Source organism: Brassica oleracea, chromosome C2 (assembly GCF_000695525.1).
Source record: "Brassica oleracea var. oleracea cultivar TO1000 chromosome C2, BOL, whole genome shotgun sequence".
In the NCBI taxonomy this organism is placed as follows: domain Eukaryota; kingdom Viridiplantae; phylum Streptophyta; class Magnoliopsida; order Brassicales; family Brassicaceae; genus Brassica; species Brassica oleracea.
In genome coordinates, this window is record NC_027749.1 from 34,823,068 (window position 1) to 34,833,388 (window position 10,321).

At 36.3% G+C, this 10,321-nt stretch overlaps 1 protein-coding gene across 1 annotated transcript; it reads right to left on the reverse strand.

Annotated features, from left to right (window-relative positions):
* Positions 1-135: 135 nt before the first annotated feature.
* On the reverse strand, positions 136-4,865 carry LOC106324085. Its single transcript, XM_013762106.1, has 4 exons — positions 4,750-4,865; positions 1,642-2,008; positions 836-1,321; positions 136-699 (listed from the first exon to the last, which is right to left on the reverse strand). The coding sequence occupies exons 1-4, from the start codon at positions 4,863-4,865 to the stop codon at positions 136-138; spliced, it is 1,533 nt and encodes a 510-aa protein (XP_013617560.1).
* Positions 4,866-10,321: the final 5,456 nt, after the last annotated feature.

A 10,321-nucleotide genomic window follows, 5' to 3' on the forward strand; every position in this document is an offset into this window, starting at 1 on the left:
GCACCGCAGGATCTTAAATAGAAGGGGGAATAAAATCTTTAAAAGAAAAGATATTCCGAAAGTCATAATTATCCATTCAGGAACACAAAATCAAAGACGAAACAGAAACAATAAAAAAAAAAAACACAAGACAACCTAAGAGCTAGCTTCTTCTCTGACTGATGAGTTCGCAGCCTCATCATCGATGATCGAGTCTTTGGAAAGGTGAGGACGATCAAGACCCGCGACCGACCAATCCGTAACAGCTGCCAAATTAGCAGCGGCCTCGGAGTCTTTCTCCATTTCCTTCAGACGAACGATCTCGTCTTTTACAACCAGCCCATCCTCCTTGATTTCACTCAGAAGATCGAGGTTAGCAACCATTTCGTGGAGTTGAATCTCAGCGGACACTCCCTTCTTCTTGTCAACGCATCTCTTCTCCAAAGAAGTGAGAACCTCTCGGAAGCCATTTGCAACCTCACAACGAGCGGCGAGGGAACTCCTACAGATATCCCGGTCACGACCGGCCTCGAGTTCCACAACCTTGGTCATGAGGGCAGCAACCTCGGTCTCAAAGACTGCCCTTTCCTGACTAGCTCTTTTCCATTCGTTCCTCAAGATCATCGCTTCTCCAGTTTTCTTCCTAGCCTCCTCCTTGGACGTCTGAAGCTCCTCTGTAAGCTTCTGAACCTCAGCCTTTCCTTTCTGCACCTCACTCTCCTTGCGAAGAGCATGCACGTGATCCTCATCGTCACAGCAAATTCGTTAAAAGCTTCCATAACCTGGAAAGGGGAAATCTCGAAAAGCAGTGCCTTAGCACCCCTAACAGAAATACATATAGCTCAACGAAACCGACCTTGGAGCTTGCGACGACCACTTTGGCGTAAGCCCCCTCCTCATCAACAGAAGCGAGGGACAGAGGGTGACATTCCATGGACCTTGTGCGACGAGCAAGAGAAATGAGATCGCCTTGGCCCATAGATAAATGACCATCGCCCTCAAGGACGAGCTCCCATCCCTTCGATTCTCCCATAGAACGAGACGGCTCGTGCATAACGGCCTTCGACGATGGATGCCGCTTACGGCTACCAGCAATGGAGTTGTCATGCAAACCGGGACTCAAAGAAACAAGGGATCCCTGAACTCTAGGGGCACCCTCATCATCTGAGTCCAGAATTGGGATTGGAGGTAGCCCGCTAGCGACCTTGCCTGCCGACGCCGACCTGGAGTTACGAAACAATGACCTCCTCGCAAGCTGTCTCTCCAACCTATCAGAAGGAGGGGGATAGCTAGCGGAAGCCTCTACATCTTCCTGAGAGTTCTCCGCTTCATCCTCAGACGCCTGCGATCTCCGAGGCAACACCCGATTCACCCGGCATCAGGAAAGCAGCTCGAATTCGAGAATGATCAAAAGATGACCAATCTGAGTGACCTCTCCGGAGAGCTCCAATTAAACCCCAAAGCCCGTCGGTCATAGAATTTCTGCCTGAATGAACTAGAGGAAGCAAAAAGGAAGACAAAAATCGATCAAAAACTGTTCGTGCATGCGAAATAAGCAAGAGTACCAAAGAGGAACTCACCTATATCCTCAGCCCAATAGCAGGGAAGTTTGGAGAAGTCAAAGCTTCCCACAGACGCTTCGTATATTTTAAAGAGGAAAACCTCCTGACGCCAGTTCTGATCACGATACGGGATGCCCTGCACGATTTGACGTCCTGGACGGGGAGACATAAGAAAAGTCCCAGCGTTTGGGTTGTTTCGTTTCATCAGAACGAGGTGGCGAAGCTTGTCGAGGCCAAACAATAGACCGTCCTCGCGAGCCTTGACCAGGAGCGCCAAAAGATGTTTCAAGAAATTAGGGCACATTTGAGTAAGCGACAAACCTAGCTCCGCTAAAATATTAAGGACAGGCTCCGGGATCGGAAAGAAAAGACCACAGGTCTCAAAGAAGGAGAGATACGCCCCACCGTATCCATCCCGAACAGCTTCCGGAGACTCAAACGTAGAAGCCAAATCAACAACAACAGCCCTATCAATGCCGTGAACGGTGTAAAGCTACTCGAGCCGATCAGCCTTGATCGTCAGAAGAGGATAGGAAAACGATGAAGCCATCTCAGCAAAACTCAACAATTGAAGGTCGTTGATATGAAAAAAGAGAGAAAGAAGAAAATTGAGGCAGCAGAGGAGCGCTTTCGGGTACTTATAAGCCATCGCAAGCCCTAACGGCTTTATCGCTAAAACCGATATGTTTAATGATTCTCCCTAAGGCGGCGCATATAGCTGTTGCGCCGAGAAATCAAAAAACGCGCGAAGCAACGTACGAAATCTAGATTTAATAGACCATCTCTCTTCCTTCAACCCAAAAAAAAAAGAGATTGGGGGACAAATGTTGGACCCAATTTTGTTCCATATACCGAATTTGGCTGATATCGGTCTGGGCCGCGCAATCCAGGACGGGAAAAGAGGTCAATTACGAGCTCTCCGCAGAGATGGAAGATCCGGAGATCGAGATGGCGGTTACGAAGATCGCGGAGAAGTTGAGAAGACTCCGAGACTAATCCACTATAAGAAGAGATCGATGCGAACGAGGAAGAACACGGATAAAACCCTAGAGAGAGCTATACACACACATCCACCTCATTTCACCTCGCTTTAAGTCTTTTCTCTTATTGATTTCGTTTGTAACGTTGGATATTATCCCTCTTGTTGTACTCGATCTTATTCATCAATAAAATCCATCTTTTCCTACTGGAATCTGATTATACGTTGTGTTCTAAAGATATTGTTGCTCACATCATCTTTTCTTCCTCAGATTAAACTTTCAAGCACTATAAAATACTTAGTGTAGATTTTAGGATCTACATGCGTGACACCATACTATTTTAATTATTATCTTTTTTGTTGTGGGTTTTAATTTGATGAAAACATACTTTTATTGCCTAAGAACAATTTCTCTGTGCAATGTAAATGTCTTTTAGAAATGAAAAACATCCTAATATGTTTAACTAGGGTCGGGCCCGGGCTACGCCCGGGTTTTCTGTTTAAATTTTACTTTTAATTATATATTTAATATGTTTTGTTTTAACTTATATTAAACAGAATATTTAATATGTTCTGTTTAAATTTATGTCTGTTTAAATATATTTAATATGTATGTTTTTTTTCTAGGATATTTAATATGTTTTTATAATATAAATTTTAGAATCTATTATAAAAACATAAGTAGCTATAGACAAATGTAAAATAATTTTAAATCATTCATTGTTTTTGTCTTACGCAATTCAAAATTTGTAGTATTCAATTTTTTTTTTGTTATAGGAAACTATATATAAGGTGAAAAGCATAATGAAAAATTAATTAAATTTTAGTTATGGTATTTAATTGGTTGAATTGTAGACATGTTTCATTTCACTTAAAACTATTTATAATGTTGTTTCCAATTAGTTTCTAAGTAATTTAATGGATTCTCCCTTCCTTAAATTTACAACCATATATATTGTTTGAGATATATTTACTTTGGGTAAGCAATGTTTTAATAGTTGGTTTGCATTTGGATGTAATGTTTACACTCTTGATGTGCTGTAACTTAATTGTTTTGTAGTATATTAACATAAACGAAGTAGCATAGAAACATTTAGTATCCCCTCTACATGTTTTAGGGGTATGACTGGTTAAAATGCAGCGGTTGCGGGTGCGGTTGTTAAAGTTTCCATACGTGGATGGTTACGGTTTTTAGCGTTATTAAGAAATTTGTAAGACTGTTACATCGATTAAAAATTAGTGTTGTTGCGAAATAGTTATGCCAAGTTAATTATGAGACACTGCTGCGATTTAATAATAAACGACCAATATTAATACATTATAATATTATATAATATTAAAAACATAATATTATGATTAAATATAATAATTATTAATATAATATAATTAATAAAAATATTACATCTATTTATTTTATTTTATTAGTTTTCAAAAATTTATAATTTCACTAAAAACCTTTTGAAGATTTTTATTGGAACTTCTTATAAAATATTTTGTCTTGTTTATATATGTACGAATCCTTATATATATATTCTAATGTTTAAAAATTATAGTGAATAATTGGTTTAAATTTTTATAATATAATTTATGATTCTTATAGTGAATTAAAATATAAGATATATATATATATATATTGTTTAAAGTATTTCAGTTTTGACATTTAAAAAAAAAATTATATGTTTTTTTATTCACTGCAATTGTCCGTAGTAGAAACCATTTTTGATTTTAAAAAGCTTGGAGCGGTTTAAAGCGATTTATAATATTTTGTGATTATTGTCAAATATCAACAACCGCTAATAACCGTAAAATGTGTGTTTGTAGGTGGTAGCGGAAAAATCAATTAAACCCGTGGTAATGTTACATATCTCTACGATCATGTGAGAATTAATTCGATAGTCAATTTTTATGTATATTATATAAACCTATATTTTGTGTGTATTAACTAACTTTTTTTGTCCTATGTTTCTTCCTCCTTATAAATATCTTACATATAATAGAGTTCATTCTCTCTGGTAGCGATGAACAAAGAAAAATGCAAATTCAATTAAATATCTTTATATTCTTTTCTTCAACCTAACAAAACTAATTAAGCTTCTCTAAACACATTGACCAAAAAACATATCTTAAAACGGTCACTCGAAAATCATAATTAATATGCTTGGCCTGAAACCACTAAAGTAAGGATGAATTGTAGAGTAATGGGTTCTATGTGTTGCTTCCCCTGCAAACATGACTTGAAGCTCATGAACCTTGGCTTGATCATGATAATTGACCTGACCAACCTTCTTGTTAACCCTTAGCAATTGCTCGGCCATGGCGTCTAGCTCATCCCCGCTTGACGTCATATGATAAGCGCTGAATAGTGGGTTACCTCCCCTTTTGTTCTTACAAAACATTTGATATTATATGTTAAGTAAATGCATTTTACTGAGATAAAGAGAGATAGAGTGAGAGACTATAGGAGTTTTGTAAACGTGTTCATGAGTAAAATGATCTATGTCTTTTGATCGGCTGTGTCATCATTCTCATCATTCTCTAGTTTGTTCCTGGGAATTTGTTTGACTAACCTGTCTTGGATAATGTCTCTGATTGCAGTAAATGAATGTAAAATTTATAGACATTTTAAATTTTAATAACTATTTACAAATATAACTGTATACTCGTAATATTATTAATTCATACTTCAAACCCAATGCTTGCAATTTAAATGATGTAAGAAAAGAAATAGTTTATTTACCGTGATTAAAGTATCTTGAGTGGGTAAGACATTATGAAAACATAATATTAATATTTACTATTTAGAAAATATATATTGTTTTATTTTTAATATGTATTTGATAGTATAGTATTCAGATATTAAATTTACTAACACAGTAAACATTGGATGAACAAATGGTAAATAGTTTTTAAACAATAGTTTAAAAAATAAACAGAAATTATTTTATCATTAAGGTTGTTTTGATCTACTATTTTGTAAGCTTTTCACTAATTAAAATAAATGATTTTAAAACATAATACTGAATTAATCAATTTTTAGTAACACAAAAGTGATATAATATTTTACTTATTCTTATAGCCGGTATCTAAAAATATTTTTGACATATGTAATGATTAATTCAACTTTAGCTTAAATTTTAAAAAAACATGAAGCTAAAGAGCCATCAACTTCTTAGTTACTTTCTCGTTTTTTTTTACTTTAAGGTTTTGGGAGTGTAAGAGTTGAATAGACGTGATGCCTGTGTAAATTATAAGGTTCATGGTATACGGTTAACATTTGTTCGTGTTTCTTCTGGATTACGAAAAATACATATGGAATACAGAATTACATGTTCAAGTATTAGAATTTATATGAAGCTAATTCTTTATTATATAATTTTGGGAAACCAAGCATTGCAAAAATTATACTCTAACACTAACTCCTCCCTTCAGCCTCTTGTTTCTTACCTCAGTACTTTAATTGCTAATGGCTATCTAACAATCTCACTCTCTAATTCTTCAATAATAATGTTTATCAAGTTTTCCACTACATTCTTCATATCCTGCTAATTTTATTGTTATTTTTGAAACAAAGATCAGCACGTCTAGCCAAACTCTATGCTCTAGCACGGTTCACTAATGTCAGATGCCTAATCTAATGTTGAAAACAAAGTTTAATACTAATGCAACTTCTTAAAACGAATGTATCCTATGAAGATCATGATGAACCTTTGCAATATGAATAAGTAAGAAAGATTTGCTGGAATCAGGAACAAAAGCTCCGTGAAAGGATCAAAGTTTCCAGCTTTTATACGGGCCCCATTACTGAGAATGAACACAAACGTGTGTTCCAAAAAAAAAAAAAAAAACACAAACTTGGAGTAATTTTCCAGATCATCAGCGTCACCCATGGAGAAATCGAATCGAGCCACTGTTTAGAGTAATATAAGTTAGCAAAGTACATCAAAAGAGATTAGAGATGCATTACAAATAAAATCGATCCATGCAATATAGCAGCGATGAGAAAAGAAGGGAAACAAACCATCGAAAAAGAGATTGATTATAATGATTGAGGGGAGGAACTGATGAATTTCACGTTAAGAATCTCACATATTTATAGATTGTAGATTCATATCATGGAAGAAAGAAGGGGGTATTGAATGAGACATCATGTAAGGAGTGGTGGGAAGGTGGCATTAATGATGATCATTGAGTGTATAGGTCTTCCGACTTCCGTAACGGTGCTGGTTTCATAAGGCGGTGGGAGGAAATCAATCGAGAAGAGAGATCCGTTGTATTCCGAACAGAGATTGGTCGGGAAATAACGTTTCTTGCAACACTTTTTTGTCACTGTTCTTAATTGCGGTTAGATGAAGACGGAGTTGAACGCTTGCGGCTGCAGAAGATCGTCGCTAGATAGTGCTGGGTTCGTGGGTCAACCCGCCCCGACCCGCCCCGCTCCGCCGCGGATCGAATCATTTTTTCAATTCAAAAACTCGACCAGCATAACCCGCAAACAAAAACTTTTATACCCGCACCCGCACCGCCAAAACCCGCGGGTAACCCGCCAAACCCGCGGGTAATATTAATTATATTAAAAATAGTTATTTTAATTAAAAATGATTATTTTCTAATTATATAATAATTATTTTAATTAAAAATAATTATTTTTTATTTATATAATAGTTATTTTTAAAAAATACTATTAAAAAAATATATTTATAATTAAAATTATACAAATATTTATTGTTTTTTCCGCGATTTAAAAATTTCAAATGGTTCGACTCGCACCCGCCCCGCGGCGGATCAAACGGGGCGGGGCCCGCGGGCAATGATTAATATTAGCTCTATCGTTAGATAATAAGATAATTAATATGTGATGAAGGCCATCTTTCTGGACTCCAGTTAATTTTATTAGTAGAGCCCAACAAAGCAATATACAGACAGCCCAACTTCAACATGACTATTCTAAGGAAAAGTAATTAAGGCCCAGCAAACAGACAATGTATCTCGCTTAAACGCTTAAATGAAACGGTGCACTTTGGTTAAAGTGACACATGTCACGCTCTCGATCTTCAAATTTATCACATGGAATCCCATGCGGCATGTCTAAAGGGGTGATTGGTAGTTTCTGTAGGTGCTGTCCACGGCCCTATTTATTTCTAAATCACAAAATTCAGAGCAATCAAGCTTTAAATTTTTTTTTGAAACCACAGCTCTTGAAATAACCTACAGTTGTACAAATGCTCTGCAGAGTCAAATATCCAAAGCAATTTTTTAGTGCTTTCCATAAAATTCAACAGCAATAAAATCTAAAGCCACAGTAAAACGTTTACAGATTTTTTTCTACAGCAAAATATTTAAAGCTACAGCCATTACCAATCAGACCCTAAAAAAAAAAGAAACTGTATTTTATATATATAGATTGTTTATTTCTATTTGATCTAACGTGAATTTTCAATGGTTTTGTTCTTAACTATGTATATCAATCACAGTGTGTAGTTATAAAAATTTATACATTATTTGAATTTTTATTCTGTGGACACGTAAAATTAAAGTTTTCTGTTATACAATATGTAAGTAGTTTTATAGTGCTAAACTTAAATTAATAATAAAGTTTATTCATTACTAGTTTTAAAATCACCAAGATTTATAGAATTGACATAAATTTTGTGTTTGTGAAAACATATTCAAATATTATATTTTTTAACCTATTTTGTTTATATTTAAAATCATACATTTGAAAGTGTAACTAGAGTTTATAAAAAAAAAAATTCTAAGAATGAAACATGAGCATTACAAAATTTGGAGTATTTTATATATATGGATATGGGTTTATAATAGATGTATATCCTTGAAATCAACAGGAGTCTTTTTTTGGAGAATTGGATTGCTATTAAACTTTAAGAAATGAAAAGATACATCCCTTTGTGGGGTTAGTGTTTTCGATTCGTTGAAAAGACAAACATGCCAAAAAGAGGAACTCCTAATTAATGAAGCCTAATGAACGCCAATGAAAGCCTATATTAAGTAGAAAAAAGAAGCTGTTGTAATTAGAGATTTTAGAGATTGAATATTTCTGTGTTATTATTAATGAACAATAGGAGTTCTTTTATATAAGGATTACAAGATAAAGAGAAAATGAAAGTGTAGATATCCTAATCCAACAGGAAATAGGAAAACTACTAAAACATAATAATGGAAAGATTACATCTACTAAAAAAGGAAAATGGTTTCTTTTTCTCTAAGCTTTGTGGCCGTCTTTCTCTCTCCTGAAGTCGGCTCTCTCTCTCTCTTCTCTCTAGGCTTCGGCTGTCCCTCTATCTTCTAGGTATTGGACCGGTCTTGGACAGGGCCCGGTTAATGGCATTCCACTCCATGATTTATAACACTCCCCCTTGGATGCCATAACCATACAGGATTCGTAGTACGCTTCATGAAGGAAAAAGAGTACAACACGCACTACTCCCCCTGATGTGAACCTTATTGTAGGTTCTACATTCTACGCATCTTGGTGCGTGATATTTCCTGTATGTATAGGATGGGAGTAATCGGCTAGTTTCATTACTGAACGGTAATTAGACCATTTCGACTTCTTAGGTCGTTTCTCATGTCCTTTGACATCGAGTGTCCCGGTAAAGCATATGTGCTAAGCAATATGAACCATATTGTCCTCGGAGATCACTATTTGGTCTTTGCAAATCGTGTTTGCATATGTCCATAATCTAGACATGATCGTCTACTATCAACTGCTCTTTACTTTGGCGATTTATGGTTACTATCGACCATGTATCAATCTGGCCGAATCATGACCGAGTCATAGACCTCGTCTATAAGTGTCCACTACTTGCCTTGTGGAGTTTATACGGCAGCAGACCATTCTGCTATGCCGGATCCTTACTTAGGGGATCTGATGTCGGATTGCAACCTGATGGTTGATCTACTATTCCATAATCAAGGGATAAGGACCGGATGCCTTTTAGCCGATGGGCCGGACGTTTTTAGTCGGAGTGTTGGACGCCTTTAGCCTTAGATGTGTAGTTGTGCAGCCTTTTCTCAATGTCTGTTTGGTTTCTAGTATGATCTCGGATCTATCATCCCATGCACCATTCCTTTCTATCCGAGATCCCTTTATCTTATGGAACTACAATACATTTGTATCCGGTTGATCTTTTGTCTCTACTAGCCCGTGATCAAGAATAAGGGCCGGACGCCTTTTAGCCGATGGGCCAGACGCCTTTAGCCGGGCACCCATATTGATTTATTCTATGCCTCTTTTAGGTTTAGTATAATCACAAGGAATTTCAAATATATGGACTGTATTGGATTGTCTTTTATACAACTCCAAGATCACCAACTTATAATATTTCTCCTTTATTTTTTGGATAGACGGATGCAATCCGTGTACTTGGCCACAATCTGATCACCCATGTTTGGCTCAAGTTTTCTTTATAAATCGTGGGAGAAAGTAACGTCCTTATTGTTTGGCCGTTTTAAAACATGGCCAATGGCCTCTACGGCCAAGGAATGGCCTTTTATGGCCGAGCCATTTATAACATGGTCTTTAGACCATAGTGGTACACGAACTTGTAGTATTGATCATGGGTTTATCCTCTCTCCCCCTCATGACCATACTATAAGGTCGTGGTGCTTGGGACAATTAAGCCTAATGAGTTTCCCTTTGTGTAGATGTTTCACAGCGTGAGATCTTTTACGGGATAACTCTGTGCCTTTTCAATCTTTGCATCGAGTTTAGACTTTAGGATTCCTATCATGCAATATAGTGTAAAATTCCGTGGTGTATCTCAATATGGTCACCACGGTT